At 42.4% G+C, this 18,996-nt stretch overlaps 1 protein-coding gene across 1 annotated transcript; it reads right to left on the minus strand.

The window, feature by feature from the left end:
* Nucleotides 1-140: 140 nt before the first annotated feature.
* Nucleotides 141-18,986, minus strand: LOC139448526 (RNA-binding protein NOB1-like). Its single transcript, XM_071230083.1, has 8 exons — nucleotides 18,915-18,986; nucleotides 13,770-13,902; nucleotides 6,553-6,686; nucleotides 5,825-5,896; nucleotides 3,557-4,447; nucleotides 2,185-2,282; nucleotides 942-1,083; nucleotides 141-538 (listed from the first exon to the last, which is right to left on the minus strand). Exons 1-8 carry the CDS (start codon nucleotides 18,984-18,986, stop codon nucleotides 275-277), a joined length of 1,806 nt encoding a protein of 601 aa, XP_071086184.1. The 3' UTR covers nucleotides 141-274.
* Between the last annotated feature and the right edge of the window lie 10 nt (nucleotides 18,987-18,996).

An 18,996-nucleotide genomic window follows, 5' to 3' on the forward strand; every position in this document is an offset into this window, starting at 1 on the left:
CGCAATCACTGGTATGTAGAGCAATGCTCATGTCAATCACTGGATTGTCTGGTCCAGACTTGATTATTTACAGACTGCTGTCATACAGCTGGAATATTGCTAAGTGCAGAGTTAAACAACAAAGAATAAGAAACCTTAATAAAATTTAAGGTTCAATATTGTTTATGAAGATAACAAATTTTTTACTTCTTTTCACGACACACAAGTGCCTAGAATAACAAGTGAAACTGAAATAAGATAATATCACATTTTATTCAATCTGAATCAGGACATGCTATTTCCGTCTCCCTGTACTCTTCTTGACTCCAACTTGATGCCGCCTCCTGCCGCTCTGACCTTGGCGCATTATACCCAGTTGAGCAGCTCTACTTGTCACATCATTCCGACAGAAGGGTGATTCCGAAGCCATAAAGTCTGGGTCAAATACATCCATCGACTTGAGAGATTTCTTTGTAGGTCGCTGATGAGGAAACGGTTGGTCAGCCACAAGAAGGGGGTTGTTGGCGTGCTTACCTCCCTTTGGGGTTGGTAATGAATACTGTAAAGAAAGGACAAATGCATATGAATAGAGATAAAACAAAAACTTCATCCAAAAGGTGCTTGTGAGGTAACTCTAAAACTAAAGGGGACCCCTATAAATTTTTTCCATGTATGAATTTGGGTCCCAGGTCAGAAGCTTTGCTATTGCACATGCTCAGAAGCCTTAAGTATACCATAAATTTGAATTTCACTGTTAGACTGAAGAAAAGTAACCACTACACCCTGAACTTCAGTAATCTGTAACATACAAAATACAATCTTCATAAATTCAGTTATTCAAATAGCTCATAGTACTCAAAATGTAAATTTTGCATCCAGTTAAATCCTGAATAATAAGGTCAGGTTGACAAAGGAACAATATAGTACAGAAGAAAATAGTGGATGACAAGACAGAGTCGTACCCTTAGTCCCCTTGTTGAGAGCTTCTTCCTCCTGGAGAAGAAGTACTTGACGGTGCCGTCATCCTGCACAGTCATGGCGATACGCTTCAGTGTATGGTTGCCACACTGGGGACAAAACAATTTCTCCATTTTTGACGTAATCCTGGAGAAACAAAGTGAGGGTTACTTCACATAGATGCTCAAATTGACAGCAAGTACATCACGAATTGTAAACATAATACTTACGTTGTGCATTCTTACAGTCTTAAAAGCAAAATTTTTGTTTTTGCTAACTGTCTCCCTCCCCTCTACATATGAAAACATTGTATGCTATGGGCCCTTCCTCCAAGTGTTATATTTGAGCATATTTGATGGAAGCAGACAAAAGTTTAAACGGAAAGAATTCTATGGTTACTGACGATAATGTTTGTTTTTTTGTTTTAGTTGTTTGTTGTTTAACGCCGCACTCAGCAATATTCCAGCTATATGAAGTCAGTCAGTAAATAATTGAGTCTGGACAGACAATCCAGTGATTGACATCATGGGCATCAATCCACGCAATTGTTTCTCCCTTTATTTCATTTAAGGTAATTCACTTGGCTATCGATTGGCTATGAATATTCGAAACAGAATCTACATTCAAAGCCTCCACAAGCATCATCACACAACCAAAACAAGACTCATATCGCGTTTATCTTCCCATTTTCCAACCTACAACTGCTCAGCTATGTAAACTGCATTCCATACAGTTTATTTTCTGTAAATTTGGCTTTGTTATGCTTAGGATTAAGTCAGTGATGACCAAAATAAGGTCAGCTAAATGTGCGAGGAGGTGTAACTGACCCAAGTCCTAAGATGTTTACCACTATGGTGAACCAATGAGCAGGAGTGAGAGAATGAGTAAGGTTTTACGCTGCTTTTACCAATATTCCAGCAATGTCAAGGCGGGGGACACCAGAAATGGGCTTCACACATTGTACCCCTGTGGGGATTCAAACCCGGGTCTTCAGCATGATGTGCGAACACTTTAACCATTAGGCTACCCCACCGCCCCCATAGAAGCAGGAGTATGGTGCTGACACAGTGATAGGCGAAGGATGTGAAACCCATGCAAAGCAGACCCTATCTAACTGAGGGATGCTGTCACTAAACACTAAGCCATCGGAGCCTTTCAAATTGAACCAATTGCATTTTCAAAACAATTACATGCCATCTTAATATATGCATATACTTTGCACATGAAATACACAAGGATGGAACGTACTTGAAGCAGGCAAAACACCGAAGTACATAACTCTTGGCTTTCTTGATAAGCATTCCATCAACTGAGACCACGTTCAAACCCATCTGGATTAACACATTCTGCAAGACAAGAAACACATTGTAAAAAAATAGTTAATAAACAAAAGATGTGACAAGGCTTCAAAATTGCCAAAAATATCAAATCATGTGTATCGAACAATGTGTTAAATGATTCCCAATCGGACATGTCCGGCGCATATGACGGTTTCCGGACCCCTGGTTAAATCATTGTTATTTTCAGAATTTTCCTCTCCCATCTTTGATCACTGACAATTGATTACGTGACTTCAATGTATTATGGATAAGATGAAGTCACAACCCTAACTTCACCCACTGATAACACTTTTCTATATATTTGGAATTAAAACTGTTGATTTTAATCATCAGCATTGTCTCATGGCAACAGGGGGTTCCTGAACATGGACAGCATCGAGACGTCAAATGACACGAAAAAATTCATGTTGATGTCTGTGGCAGTACTGACACGTTCCTGTTGCTTTCAATCTCATTAAAATCAGATCTTAGTTCTCACTACCGCTAAACAAAGATCTGAGGACATCCCATTATAGATCAGGTCAGAACAACCTTACATCTGACCAATCGGAGCGTTGCTTACCAGATCAGTAACATGATAGTCGGAATGAGTATTCTAATTATGCAACCTGGAAAAGGTTAACACAAAGAATTCCAAACACTAGCTAAGGGCTGTACGCCAATCTCTCGCTTCAATGGGATAGCCTGTGGGGAGTTTTGTTGTTTGTTTGTTGTTTATTCCAGCTATATGACGGCAGTCTTTCAATAATCGAGTCTGGTCCAGACAATCCAGTGATTGACATCATGATCCAGACAATTGGGATATGATGCCATGCATCAACTTAGTCAGCAAGCCTGACCATGCAATCCCTTTAGTACTGCCATACAATATACAATAGCCATCTATAGGACATTCAGGGATTTTCTTTTATTATGTTTTCAAATTTTGAAACAATATTTTTCAAAGCACAGTTCAGATCAGAAATCACCAGTTTGAAACAAGCGCTGTAAAGCTAGAGAAAGCTGCTTCCTGATTGGCTAAAGTTGACTTCTTGTCAGTCATTTCATTGGTCTGTTAAAGTTCACGAAATGTCATTGCCCGCAATCGGATGTCTTCAGATCTTTGTTTCGTAGTAGCGAGAACTAAGATCTGATCTAAATGAGGGCTGTCATATAGCTGGAATATTGCTGAGTGCGGCGTTAAACAACAAACAAACAAATCTAAATGAGACTGCTGTGTATATTATATTGTCATGAAAATGCTGCACTTTCAGCTCCACCTGGTGTTACTGGCAGCTCACCTGCATGGCAAAGTCTGTAGTCAGACATCCAACAGTGACTTCTGCCCTCTCAGCATCACCGCCACCCATCTGCTTCTTCACTTCCTTGATGTTGGACGGAGTTATCCACCCTTCTCCATCCTCCCCCGCACTTTCTTCTTCCTCCTCACTCTCCTCCTCCTCCTCTTCACCTTCCACTTCCTCTTGAATCAAACTACTTGGCAGCACCTGCCCTTCCTTAAATACTCGAACTGCTGCAGGTTTCACCTGCACTTTGGCTTGTCCATCTTGGATTATTTTTGCATATGAAACTGTGTTTGTACCAGCACTGATGGATGTCTCTGACAGTGAATCAACCTGATTTGAGGATAATGAAGGATATTCACCTTCGTCAACCAAGGGCTGCTTGTCCTCAACCGAGTTATCCCTTACCTCAATAAACACTTGAGGGACCTCGCTTGTCGCCTGACTATCTTTCAGCAAGCTGTTTGTGGCCCCTGTGTCGTATATCACTTCTGAGTCATTACGGTAATGGCCACCAAGGTCCCGTGAGAGGCTGGGAAACTCCTCCTCATTCTCCAGCTTGTTCACAAGGCAGCCAGATGTGGAGTCATCCCGCACCTCGCTGTAGATGTGCTGGACAGACTTCGTTTCAATGGCAGTTCTCGGTTTTGTGTCTGAGGGGAGAGGATCTCTCGACAGAGCTGGGAAGTCACTCTTGTCAGTCTCCTGTGTTGGTTCAGAACGTGCATTATTTACTGCAACACATGTCTTTTGTGCCTGCGAGGTCACTTCACTGTGGGATGGAGATGAATGTTTGACATCAGACGGTACATCTGCAATGTTTTGTTTCTCCAGTGTTGCAGCCACATCATCGATGCTCTCCGATGTACTCCTAGACTGTGTCTCACTCTGAAATTGAAGACAATTAATTATATTTCCATTCTATTATAAATACCCTGGACCCATTTGCCACAATAGCTTCATAGTGAGCCTCATTTGAATACTAGTGATGGAGGTCACTGCGTCACTGCTGACATGAAGGTAATTGGCGAGTAGGTAAGGATATTTAGTCATCATAGCATGGAGATATGAGGGTAAATAAAAAAGTTAGTGGCCTCACAAAGAATCATTTAGAATCAAAATTGTTCCCACATTATTTTCCTTTGATCTGTTGTCTTCAATACACTTGTTCCAGTGATGCTCCAGTCTTGTTACACTTGCCTTATAGAAGTCTTCACTGTGTGGGGATCTAGGATAGCCATAACTGTGTGGGGATCTAGGACAGCCATAACTGTGTGGGGATCTAGGACAGCCATGTGTGGGGATCTAGGACAGCCATAACTGTGTGGGGATCTAGGATAGCCGTAACCGTGTGGGGATCTAGGACAGCCGTAACTGTGTGGGGATCTAGGATAGCCATAACCGTGTGGGGATCTAGGACAGCCATAACTGTGTGGGGATCTAGGATAGCCATAACCGTGTGGGGATCTAGGACAGCTGTAACCGTGTGGGGATCTAGGATAGCCATAACTGTGTGGGGATCTAGGACAGCCATAACTGTGTGGGGATCTAGGATAGTCATAACCGTGTGGGGATCTAGGACAGCCGTAACCGTGTGGGGATCTAGGATAGCCATAACCGTGTGGGGATCTAGGACAGTCGTAACTGTGTTGGGATCTAGGACAGCCGTAATCGTGTGGGGATCTAGGACAGCCATAACCGTGTTAGGATCTAGGACAGTCGTAACTGTGTGGGGATCTAGGACAGCCGTAACCTTGTGGGGGAATCTAGGACACGGTTACGGCAGTATACAGACTTATACGCATATACTAGACAATCAAGAATGAACATGAGCTGAGTTTCTAATCACCAACTGTTTTACTTGAGTGGTATGCAGGGTTTTGCACGATGCACAAATGTGCGTCCAGTATGCACAAATGTTGAGAATCGACGCAGAAAAAGAATATACTGCATCCCTTGGGAGGAACAATAATATTCATTGAACCTACAGCACATCAAGAGCAGTTATTGGTGTCTGTCATGTCATCCATCAATCATGACCACTGTCCACATGATCATTGGTTCATTCCAGGCTCTCAAGTAATGATCTAAACGTAGAGTACATTACACCATTTCATTACTTTACCGGACCTTCATATTGCTTTCAAAGGCCCTTAAAATAAACTATAGGGGGTCCCCTGGACCCCCACTTTTATAAGTCAAGGTAAAACCCTGGGTAAATGTTCTGATATGGCTAGTTAATGATGAAATGACACATGTACTTGCCTGTGCTCCAAGGTAGAAGCCAGCAATCTGTGCAGGCTCACTGGAAGCTGGAGTGGAGAGATTAATCTCCGTCTGAAACATAACACAGTTCACATACACTGGTGTACATAACTGTAACATGGTTCAACAGCCAACTTATCAGATTCTACAACACTAATATCTGATGACATGACATACCAGTGTAGTTTATCTGGCACAGAAACTTGCCATTGAGAATGATATGGGATTTGCGGACATTTACCACTTTGGTGAAACCCACGAGTATGGTTATATTGCAGGCTAACCCAGAAACACTATCAGGGCGAACTGGAATCCAACACATGATCATAGGTTTCTGGCAGGCCTAAGGGATGCTGCTCTGCACAGCCATATTCCGGCACCTTAGACAACAGAGCTAACCATGGCCTGAAGTTTGTGGTAAAACGATTTCTCAGCAGAATTGGCAATCTTTTTGTAAATATAATCATATTTGTTTATAATATAAACAGTTCATGAAACAGACCAACAAACAAACACCTGATTGGATGTAACACTAACAACTTTTAAGGGGTTGTTTTAGCACGAATCCTGTTACCTAGGCCTCTTCTTAATATAACATTGTCCACCATATCAACATGTTCACAGACAGAGACAGAGATGGACAGGCAGACATACAGGCAGACATACAGACAGACATACAGACAGACATACACACAGAGACAGATAGACAGACAGACATAACAAGCAACCTTTGTGTCCGGTGATGTCTTGATGTGCGTCGTCCCCACATGTTCCTTCTCTAGCTGATAAGCGAGTGCAAGGACTCGGATGTCAACAGCTGACAAGCTTAGGTAATCTCCAGTCTTCTTGGAAAACTCTGTCACTGTAGGAAAAAAATATCTAGTTTCTACTCTAGTTCACCTATAAAGGGTTTCTTGAAAACAGTTTATGCTAGGTGAGCTAAATATACTTAGCAGGGCTCGATTTAAGGAAGTTGACTTACACTTTCACCAGGCGCAAGTTGACATGAGAACCTACTTGCATCAGGCAGAACCAAGTTCCACCCTGGTCCCATTAATTTAGCGAAGTTCAAACAGACATGATAGATGCATAAACTAGTCTAAACAAATAAAATCTCAGATCTCTGAAGACTGTCATGAGTTTCCAAAAATTAATAGGTTATTGCTCAAAAACATAATAGTAACAAGTGCACATAATCTGGAAGCCCAAGAGAAATTCATGACAAATTACACACAACACAGGGATTAGTGATGTAGTATGGTACATGAAGCGGAGAGGTACTGAGTGTGTTCCAAGATCATAGATGTTTGGAAAAGTAAGGGTTTGTCAGATAGAAATTTGTAAATTTTACAATAAATTGAATATTTATAACACTTATCCTATCTCACTCTATGCATTTCATCCTTCTTCTTCCGATCCCTTGGGTGGATACATCCTTGAACAACGTTTCTAGCCTCTAAGCTCTATTCGCCCAAACACCCCTGGCATCACCATGACGACCACCCCAGCAATCACATCATGCACCCGATTCTCATGCAGCTTGCTGTCCTCGATCTGGTCACAAGATACCCTCTGCTTCATCATTCTCTTTCTTGGAGCTGACAGGCTGTATAACTGTGATGTGGGGTAGGATGGGCGGCCATAGATCGTGTGAAATAGGATAAGTATTATAAATATACAATTCATTGTAAAATTTACAAATCTTTAAACTTATCCTAACTCACTCTATACATTTATCCCACGGTAGGACGGTGGGTCGCAGATTATCAAAGTATGTATTCGTCTTGTAACCAGGAGATGCACATGAGGAAGCTGGTGCTTAACATGCTTCAATCCTAGGACTGTCACGCATTTGGAGGTATTACTAGGACATAGCGTCATGCCAACGGGTATAACGTGCTTGTGTGTTTTCGCATAGGACATCGTACTATGATGACAGCGTGGTTTTGAATTGGGCAAGCTATTCAACCACGACTTGTAGCCACTTCGTAAAGGGTCTCATGTCAATCAGTTCTACAAACCAACCTATCCGTATGCTCTAATGACGCAGGTCTTATTTGTTTGGCATCCCATTTTACACTTTGCCAAGGCAGCGGAGGGCTGATAATGGAATTGGGACACCGTCGAAACGGCTGCACCTTGCATTCACGAAAAAGTGGTGTGTTGGTAGAAAGGGTCCAGGGGAACTCCTGAGCAGACGTTCGTTCTGATGTTCGTTCTAACCACCATTGTAGATGGCCATACAGGTGCAATGGGAGCTGAATCGGGACCAGGCAATCGTCAATCTGAAGATGCGGTCTCTCTGGGTGAGGGCTTGTGCCGACGTCAATAGACCGAGCAGCTGCTGCCATTGTCGAAGATGTGGCGACTGCTTGAGTGCTAATGGGACGAGTCGTTGTTTCTTCTTCCATCTGTCCGGAGGAACGAACCTCTTTCCGAGATCGATGTCGAAAATTGCAGTTGCCGTTTTACGACTTTTCTGTGTTGCCCTGCCAAACGAGCTGATGGAGTAATTTCTGCACGAGGGTGAGATGTTTGACTAGGACATTTCGGTCGGCATGGACCTGAATAGACGACTTGAGGACAATCCCTCTGACTTGCAGGAACTTCGTGATGGGCTTGGTAAGTCGGGTAAAGAGCCATGGGGCCAAAGAAATTCGAAACCTTCAATTGGTAGTGAAGACCTTGGAAAATTAACCGGAGGTAATGCCAATGCATGTGAAGGTAGGTGTCTTGTAGATCGAGACTGACCATGTTGTCTGTTTGTCGAATGATGGTGCGAAGAAGCGTGATGGACATGGCTTTTCCAGGTACGGGTTATACAGCTACATGTCTTTCTTCTCGACCAAAAATATAGGCGAGTAGAACCCCAGGTTTCTGGGACTCAGGCATAAAGACTTTAGAGTATGCTTGAATATCAACGTACCTATTGTCTTTTGTAGTGTTGTCCTGGTAGGCCTGGTATGCCCTCTGGATTAGACTGGATCTCCGATCAGTGGCAGCCGGTATCCATCTGTGAGGATCTGGGACACAAAGGGGCCTTCCAGGATGGTCCAGTTTGCTGCAAAGTGACTTAGTCTTCCGCCTACTGGGGTGAGCATAACAGTTACGACTGGGGGCGGAAGTTCTCAGTTGTCCTGGGGATGGGAGGAGTCACTTGTTAGAGACATCGCCCTGCTTGGGCGAATCTCCGGAGTCTTTCGTGGTGATGGAGACTGAGCTCTGTAGGGAGCCTTTGTAGCCTCGGCCTCTACCTCGACCTCGAACATGAATAGAATCAGTATTGCCGCACACAACGTTGTGGAAATCTTGATGAGATGGGTTAAATTGGGGCTGTCTCCTGTCCTGCCTCTGTTGATCCTCCAGCTGTTGCCTCTGTAGTCGAAGAAGTCTTTTGCAACGTCCTGGATCCTGTTGTCAAATAGTTGAGGAGATGACCAGGGCATCTGGAAGTCCTACTTTGTGGTGCTCTTACCAGGGGCAGTAATCATGTAATAAAGTAGTCCCCAACGTCTCATCGCGGCAAGAATTCCCATCTGATGAGTAATCACTTCCATCATGTCCAGGAGCTTGCTTTGGATAAAGTTAACAGTCCCTCTAATATAGGCTTCCACCAAAGTCTTGACGTGAATAACAGACATGCCTATTGCCTCTGTTGCCGACAGTATAGTGGACAATAAAGGTAAGGCCCGCCTAATAGTGAGATCCAGATGGGCTAGCTACTTATCATCTACTACAGATGACAGATGTTCATTTCAGGGCGATAGAAGCAATGTTCCCATCCAGTTCCCGGTGAAGCAGCAAGGTTAGTCATCCCATGAGTTCCTGTTTAGGCTATGTTGAACCTGAACACCATTAGCTTGTCCTTCTGTCTGCGGCCTGATCTAACTTCTTAGATGGTCCAATATAATCGCCGCTCGTGTTAAAGTAATGTGAGAAGCCAAATTTGATATCATCGCAAACTCTGAGGTAAGGTCATCTTCTGATGTACTCCAAGGATGGTTGAGAGTGTCTGCGGTCCAAGTAAGAATTAAGGACAGGTCCACCTGGGCAATCTGCCCATAGATGACGGAGGCAAAGTGGGTTTCAGGGGTAGCATCCAAAGGAGTAGGTGTGGTATTAGTCCTATCTCTCATCTCCGTGCCTGATGTCGTCTGTGCCAATGTCAAGGTAGTAGTGTCCCCTGCATTAGTCCCCGACTGTTCGGTGCGCTGTTGTAGAACCATTGATATGGATTGTAGAAGAGATCTAATCTGTTCCGACAACAGGTCTCTGTGATCCTATGAAGTCAGTAGGGGATTCGACACTGGAGGAGCCATACTGATGACAGGGTTTCGCATCGGAGGTTGAGAGGGAAGCATCACAGAGAGTGCGACTTGTCAGGAGATCGCTGGTCTGTATGCGTCTCAGTTGGCGACTCAGAATGTGAGTGAGAGGAAGGTCGACCTCGCTCTTCCTGTCGATCCTCATGTCGATGGACCTTGAGGAGAGTGATCCGAATGTCGACCCTAAGAAATTAAATCTGTAGAATGTCGATGTCGATCGACCTTGAGGAGAGTGATCCGAATGTCGACCCTTAGAAGGTCAATCTGTAGAATGTCGATTCTTGTCTGATTGATCTTAAGATTGACGACTGGAGGGAGCCCGTTCCTTGAATGTCGACCCTAGGAATGTCGATCTGTGGAAAGTTGACCCTTGGAGTATTGATCTGAGGATTGTCGAATGGTGGGGTCATTCAGAGGAGAGATGTGGCTGGTCAAAGTAAAATTGACTGGTCGAAATTGTAACCTCCAAAGACGATGAATGACTTCCAATAGATAGGGTCTGAGTAGATGGACATAGACTGGTCAATATTTACTGCCAGCACTATATGTGTGTCCAACATATTTGTTGACTGGGAGATCTTCGTTGTTGGTGGTTCACTGATGACAGATTGTGAAGTAATGGCAGGAACTTCATCATGCAAGAAACTGTCAGAAACTGCATCCTCTTCCACTGATAAGGAAGTGATAGCAGCTGATAGGGGTTTCTTAACAATGACTTCACAGTTGGATGACTGCTAGTCTTGGTCGCACGCTTAGGTGTCTTGGACATAGAGTGCCCATGTTCAGTATCCTTGGATTTTGATGGGCAATCAATGCCTCTCTTTTGGCATTTTTTAAGATAATCTGTGAATGCCTCTTGGGACAGATGAGAGCATTCCGAACACAGTAAACATGGTGGACAGACTCCCCAACAGTTGCAGCCTAATTTAAATGGATCCACCAGCAAATAAATGTGGCGGCACTTCTTGCAGGCTGGCCGTTTTATTTCATCCTTGTCCATATCTAGATGCAAGCAGTGCCACAAATTCACGTAATTTTAAGAAAAATAAAAGCCTAAATACTCTCTGAAAAAATAGTACATCTACACAGGGAGGCAAAAAGAAAGAGAATGATGAGGTAGAGGGTATCTGGTGACCAGTGAGAGGACAGCAAGCTTGCTGGGGTGGTCGTCATGGTGAGCACAGGGGTGTTTTGGTGAATAGAGTTTAGAAGCTTGAAATTTGTTTAAGGACGTTTCCCCACAAGGGATCGGAAGAGGAAGGATGAAATGCATAGCGTTAGATAGGATAAGTTTAAAAATTTGAACTTTTTTTACATGCAGAAATGGGTGCAGAAATATTAGATTGTCCCTTTCAATAATTGGCCACACCTCTCAATAATAAGTTGCACTGGTGTATGTTTTATTTAGTTAAATTGAGCCCTGCTTAGTGCCAATGTGAGCTCAAAACTACACACACATTCATTAGCGTGTCATCAAGGATCATCTCAACAATCAGAGCAAACCCACTAACTTCTGTTGACATGCATGAATCAGCCAGTATGTATGTACAACACAGAGCTCTATAAGACCCCTTTTACACAACTACCCAACCAACTGTAGATCTGTAAACAAGGGTTACAAGTTGCAAGTTGAAGTCTTGCAACAGCCATTTGATGAAAATACCTAAGATCAAGTATACAGTAAACAAAAGTTCCTGTGACACCAATATTTTTGTGTATTTTTCAAACAAGTAAAGTTTGGTTTTCAATATTGTAGTACATGTATGGAATCAAGTCACAGAAACGCAACTGCTACAGAAAAGCATGCATTTCATGCAAAAGTTGACTTTTATGCAAGCCATATGCATTTCACTACCCAAGAATGGGTATAAAACATGTGCGTTAACGGGATTCCATATGGAGTGTTTAGCATCGTGCTGACAACCGCTCAGAAAAACAACAAAATTACACAATTATTCAACATTATGAAATGCCACACCTGTCTGAAAATGAGCGTCTGCGAGCAATTGGTATGCTTGAAGCAGGATCAAGTCAACGTGAAGTTGCAAGACAATTTAACGTCCACAGAAACACCATTTGGTGTTTATGGCAACGTTGGCAACAGACAAATGCAGTCAGAGACCATCTCTGGATCGGCAGCCCACGCGTAACCAATAATTGACAAGACAACTGGATTTGAACAACACACCTACGAAATCAATTCCAGCCAGCAACAGTGACTGCAAAAAGCATCCCTGGCCTTCGACGAATATCTTCACGAACCGTACATCGTTGCCTCAGATGTGCAGAGATTGTCGCCAGAAGACACATTTTGACAGATCGGTTCGGGGGCGGCAGCGTTATGGTATTGGGTGGGATTACAGTGAGACAGAGCACCCGTTTGATAGTGGTAGCGGGAAATCTCAATGGACAGCGCTACCACGATGCTGTTCTACCATTTTTGCGTTGTCATAGCCCAGGCATTACCTTTCAACATGACAACACCCAGCCTCATATTGCTCGACTTGTTCAGGAGCCTCTTCAACAAAACAATGTGAATGTCATCCCCTGCTTGCTCCCCTATTAACACCAATAGAGCACATGTGGGATGAGATGGATCGGCACCTTCGATGTCAACCATGTGTTCCACAGACCCTCCAAGAACTTCGAAACATGCTCCAGCAGATATGGACAGATATCCCACAGGACTTTGTGCAACACCTGGTCCATTCCATGTGTTGCTGGCATCACAACCAGTGGTGGACACACACGTTATTGATTTGTAAATTGACATTTTGTCATATTCATGTTCTGTTTAGGAATCACACATATTCTTAAGTCAGTAAGGCAAATTAAACCATTTGAACACTTACAGGAGTCTTTTATGTGTTGCAAACCGAAATTGTTTCAGATTTGGTAAAAAACATAACTTTGCATTAAATCTTATTCAACGTCACAGGAACTTTTGTTGTTCAGTATATGTCTATAACGATTTAAGGAACACACTTATAACAAACTGACGGATTTATAACAAACTTATTTTTTGTCCCGACATTTGCTGTTTGCTGTATATATATGCTTATAACGAACTATGGTTATAACAAACTAAAATTAATGGTCCCTTTGAGTTTGTTATAACCGTAGTTTACTGTACTTTTGCATCTGCTACTTTTTATGAGTAGGAAGTGGTGTGATAAAATGTTAATTCAGTGATTTTTTTACTACATATGATGCATGTGTTTAGTTGACAAGGAAGGTTGGAGTGGTGTGTTTATCTAACTGTAGTTTTATACGGGCCGGCAGGTATATGTCTTGACTACTCAGTGTTATGGAAGCAACTGGAACAGACTTGGCAGGTTAGTGAACTTTTCCGATTAGGCTATTGACACTGAGTGACAATGTGTAATTAAGGAAACAGGATGAGAAGGATACTATATTTAATCATACACTAGCTGGCTGACAATGTGTGAAAGTAACTAAAAGAAATATGCCTCCTTCTGGTTTTTGTTCCTTGTTGGGCTGCAAAAATAACTACATCATAAAACTATGTGGAGCTACGCATACTGGCAGCTTTCTCAATACTTTCCTGATCTAAAAAAATTCCAGATTTACAGTATATATACAACATTGTGGCTGGTTACCTATTTTCACAGATTCAGCAGATGGTTCCCTGTACTCGAGCTTGTAGGGAAGAAACTGTAGGCGCTGTTTGGTGGCTTTATCCTTAATTTCTCCGACAACATCAGGCAGGCTGTAAATCTGTTCACCAATGTCCTAAGAAATGATGAAAACATGAATTCATTAGTAATTTAATTTAAATTGCTGAGATAAAAGTGGACATTTTTCATAGTGTCACAAACTTCAGGTATCCATTGATTGGAAATCTCGCCTCATGCAAACCACTGCATCACCCATTAAGTAGCCTTCTTTCATATAACACAGACAGGTTCTGCACGTCTTTTTCATTCTGTTTGTTATTAAACACCACACAGAGCAATATTACGCGGTTTGCGAGTTGGTTCAACTTATCATGGATTACAAGTAATTACAGTTACCTTATTGTAAATAACAGTTTGGACCAGACAATCCAGTACTATGAACAATGACACACAATCAACCAATCACCGAGCCTGAAAACCTGATCCATTTAGTGAGGTGAGGTGAGGTGAGGTGAGGTGAGGTGAGGTGAGGTGAGGTGAGATGAGGTGGGGTTTAACGTTGCGTCCGAAATTATTGCAGTTATATAGCAACGTGCATGCACGTGTGTGTGTGGCTGCTTGTACCAATGTGTTCTGATGCCAATTTATAGTGCTAACACACTGAGATATCATATCGCAGTGTAACATGGATAGTCCACTCAGACACAGTAAACTGCTATGAGCCAACCAGTCCTTTATTTAGCACCTTAAAGCCGAGCGCCAGACAGGGTAACAACAAGTACCATCTTTTAACATGTTTTAGTACAGCGTGGCCGGGGATTGAACCCAGAACCTTCTGTTCTCCAGGCAGGCGCCCTACCACTAGACCACGGAGGCGGTCAGATCCATTTTGTCTGACACAGTCAGTATAGGTTGCAGCAGACCTTGCCCAGATAACCACTGGACTTCCATATTTCATCACTACCAAAGTTATCACAACTTATTGTGGGAACAGTGACATTTATTTGACCAGATAATAACTTTTATTGAAACAAATAAATTATAAGTTTTATAACAATTGATCCAAGTATTAGCATGTGCAGTACTTTGTGCCACAATTCAACCACAGTATTGTTTGTTCATGTATCAATACGTCCCATGAAGATCCGGGTAAGAAAAGGTCTTCAGCAACCTACGCTTGCCGTAAAGAGCGACTATGCTTGTCATAAGAGGCAACTAATTGGATCAGGTGGTCAGACTTGTTGACTTGGTTGATGCATGTCATTGCATCCCAATTGTGCCAGACTCGATTATTTATAGTCCGCAGTCATATGGCTGGAATATTGCTAGGTGCAGTGTTAAACAACAAACAACAAGCAACAAATCATGTGTATATACAAACTGTTGCAGGGGTAAAAACATTCTCACTCAAGTATGCCACAGGGCACTCACAAAGATGTTTACTTTTGCCCTTGGGAAATATACGATACTGGCACATATTTTGCTGCACATTTTTTATCTGTTTCATCATGATTACTGAGAGGATAAAACTGCTCTCTATATTCATATCTTAAAGGTAAATATTTATATACTCTTCAAAAAAAGAAACTTGACATAGATGTAAAACCACTTATTGCCAAATATCTAAAATAATTACATTAAATGAGAACCAAATAAGTCAAACAGAAAGATGATGTGTCTATATTTCGCTAAAAAAACACATGCAAAGCACATAAACGTAGCGTTTGGGGATCAATTTTACAGCTTCATCCAAACTCAACCGCCTGTAAAAAATGTGCAGCACAGTATCCTGCATTTAGGCATGCAGGCCCCCTGCTGAATGGGTATAAAAATCCACATCAACGGCTGGTGATACAGTCCTTATAACGGCAGTAGAGGCGACAGAATGCCAAGACAGAATGCAGCTCAACGGAACAACGCCATTGGGAGATTACAAGCTGGAGCAACTCAGCAAGAAGTGGCCAGGCACTTTGGCGTATACAGGGACAGACAATCTCCGCACTGTGGACCCGATACAACATCACCAACAGAGTTGACGACTGACCAAGCGTGACAACCCAAGCACAAGATCGATACATCCTGCTGCGACACCTCCTAGACCGCACTACCACAGACACGTCTACAACCACACAGATCCTTGAGGTACGCAGAATATCAGATCAAACGATACGCAACAGACTGAGGGAGGCTCGACTTTTTGCACGAAGACCTGTTCGACATCATGTATTGACCCCACATCATCTGGCGGACCGTCTGTGTTGGTGCCAACAGAGGGATAGATGGGCATGTGCAAGGTGGAGAAATGTACTGTTTACTGACGAGTCCCGTTTCCTACTCACACATGCAGATGGGCGTGCACGTGTCTACAGACGTCGGGGTGAATCTTACGCCCCCAACTGTGTGCAGCAGGTTGTCCCATTTGGCGGCGGGAGTGTCATTGTATGGGCTGGAATTCATCACTGTGGTAGGATGCCTCTCGTGCATGTGGCAGGTGCATTGACAGGTGTGCGTTAAAGAGACTTGATCCTACAGCCTTACGCTCTTCCTCACGTCAACGTTCATGGCGGACAGTTCCGGCAGGACAACGCTCGACCGCATATTGCACGTGTTTGTCAGGACTTCTTACAGCACAACAACATCCAGACATAACCTTGGCCAGGCCGGTCACCACATATTGTCCCCTACTGAGCATCTGTGGGACCTGTTGGATCGACGCGTTCGCAGAAGGAATCCACCGCCAAAAAACACTTCTGGCGCTTCTTGATGCACTTCAGCATGAATGGCAGCACATCCAACAGCGTGTTATTGACAACTTGATTGCATCTAGGGGTCGTCGGTGTCAAGCGGTGATTGATGCATGTGGTGGGCACAACCGATACTGACATTTTCTGTACCCCTGTGACATTAACTGTATCATGTACGTGTGTCTGTCTAGGTGACACGATTAATGTTTTGAACATTGTGTACATTGATCTTCAAACAGTGTTTCAATTATGGTTTCTGTGTCCAATTTTGAAACAATCGCATATTACATTTTAAAAGTCAGTGTCAAGTTTATTTATTTGAAGAGTATATAATGACTGAATGGCCAAAATATCTTGAAAATAACTGAATGTGTAATCCAATTGATAATTTCACCTTGTGTAGCCAACAAAAGTGTACTTGATTTGATTATCATTGTGTACAGCTCAACTTTTTAGTGAACAGGTCAGGCAATGTGTTGGTGAATGGGTATCCGTGCCAATAAGTTGACTTTTTTTCTAGTTAAGATTAATTGAGATCAAGTTTTTGGTAAAGAAAAATACTGAACTCCAAACATGTTGAAAAAGTTGTGCCCCTTATACTTATATAATGTTACATACTTGATATTTTGACATGATTTACTGGGGCTGGGACGACACACCAACTGTGGGATGTGATGTGTATCACAATACTTGCATGAGCTCTTATCTGTGGTGTGTAAGCCATCTTTTACATAGACAGGATGGCAAAATACCTGTCACACTAATGATTTACAGTTGGCAGTGCCCAGTATGGTGCAATGGATGAAAATCTTTACATTTTCACTAGAAATTATTGTTTTGCGTAACATTTATAAAAGAATACATTTAAGGTAAGAATCAAAACTTTTTACTTATGTGTGCGATTGTGATCGATACGTATATTGTGAAGTAAAATATCGCGATCGACTGATGTTGTCATGGTAATAGTCTTTGTGTCACATTTGCGCTACCTCTTACTCAAGAGGAGAGTTGAGTGCATGAATTATAATGATGTAATTTGCAAGCTGGCATATTTGTGTCATCTGCTACAGTAGCTGTAGTAATTAAGGCACCAGGGGATGGAGCATTTTACTGGCAGCTTTTGCACATTCCAGTTAATGCTCACTGTGACGGACCTGCAGTGTTTAGCCAATTAACAAACCTCTGATACTTCCACACGTTTGCAACCTCAAGCCACCCGCAATAAACACAATCAACATAATTTGTGTATAGGTGACGTCAGTCTTTCCATGCATATTCCTGGAAGTCATTGTTCAGGCACAGCATGTTCAAGCAATCGTATTTCCATGTACCCCTCCCCTGACATGTTATAACTCACATGAGCCAAAGGGAAAGTCTTTTTATATTCAAGAGACATGTGTGAAAATGCTGCACCAAATAATCAGATCACTCCCAGAGAAAAATTCTGTAAAACTCTAACCCAAACCATCCATATCCCTAAGGACAGAAAAGATAGCTTTGACAGTAAAGATGGCCCAAGGACTAAAGATTGTCAAGAAGGTTTTGACAATCAAGATACACCAGGTGACTGGTCAGTGAAGCATGAGCCAGAGTCAGTTAGAGTGCCAGCAGATAGGCTTGGGCTCAACTTACATCTTGCCAGGCAAAATATTGCTCAGGGTAAATATGAAATGAAACAGTAAGACTACAGTTTACATCTCAGTCTGTGGCTCTCACTTCCTGAATCACAGATACCTCTTTGATCCCTAGGGTTGGTTATGTTACCCTAAGGGTGGTAACCCAATTACTTAATTAGCCTCAAATCAATCATATGTAATCCAAATTAACTTTACAATATGTACATGGTTTGAGTTTCAGGGAATTAAAAAAGTGTTTTTCATGCATATGCATCAATGTTAAAAATTGGATGCTGATATAATTAGGAAAATGAGGAGTTGTGCACTTTACTGGGTGATTTTTTTCAAATTTCATGTGGTACGTCTAAAGTCTTAAGTTTAATATTTAAAGTTGTCTAGCTTAGCTTACTTCAAGAAATGTCATGTTTCCTACGAAAGTATTCCTCTATTCATGCGACGCTGAGCGGGATCAGAAAAGTGCGCCCGGTAAAGTGGAGCATCTCCCTTTCAATGACACGTTTGTTACCGTTTGTTGTGTTTGATGAGGAACATGACATGTCAATTATTTATATATGGGCGGACATTGACAACACATTATATACCACTTATAAGACATACGTGACTCAATGTGGTGCAACACTGTTACAGATTGGCTGTTACAACAGAGAATCAGATAGATTATCCACATAGTAAGTCAATAAATATGTTTAAGATACAGCCATACATCTATCTAAAACATCAATTAGCATCAAACACAATCAACATACACGGAGTGGCGCGTTCCGAATAAACGCTCCCGTGTCAGCAACAACGTGCTTCACTTTCCTGGAAGTCGCCATGTTTAAGTCA

The sequence above is a fragment of the Haliotis cracherodii genome, unplaced genomic scaffold, assembly GCF_022045235.1.
Source record: "Haliotis cracherodii isolate W230 unplaced genomic scaffold, xgHalCrac1.p SCAF_10, whole genome shotgun sequence".
Lineage (NCBI taxonomy): Eukaryota > Metazoa > Mollusca > Gastropoda > Lepetellida > Haliotidae > Haliotis > Haliotis cracherodii.

What these genes read in the sequence shown, in the direction of transcription:
- LOC139448526 (XM_071230083.1), bottom strand. Translation starts at nt 18,986, where the DNA reads ATGGCGACTTCCAGGAAAGTGAAGCACGTTGTTGCTGACACGGGAGCG. An exon ending in AGACATCACCGGACACAAAG is followed by an intron (nt 5,897 to 6,552) that starts GTTGCTTGTTAT and finishes GTTATGTTTCAG; the next exon opens with ACGGAGATTAATCTCTCCAC. An exon ending in CGGTGTTTTGCCTGCTTCAA is followed by an intron (nt 1,084 to 2,184) that starts GTACGTTCCATC and finishes TTGTTTCTCCAG; the next exon opens with GATTACGTCAAAAATGGAGA.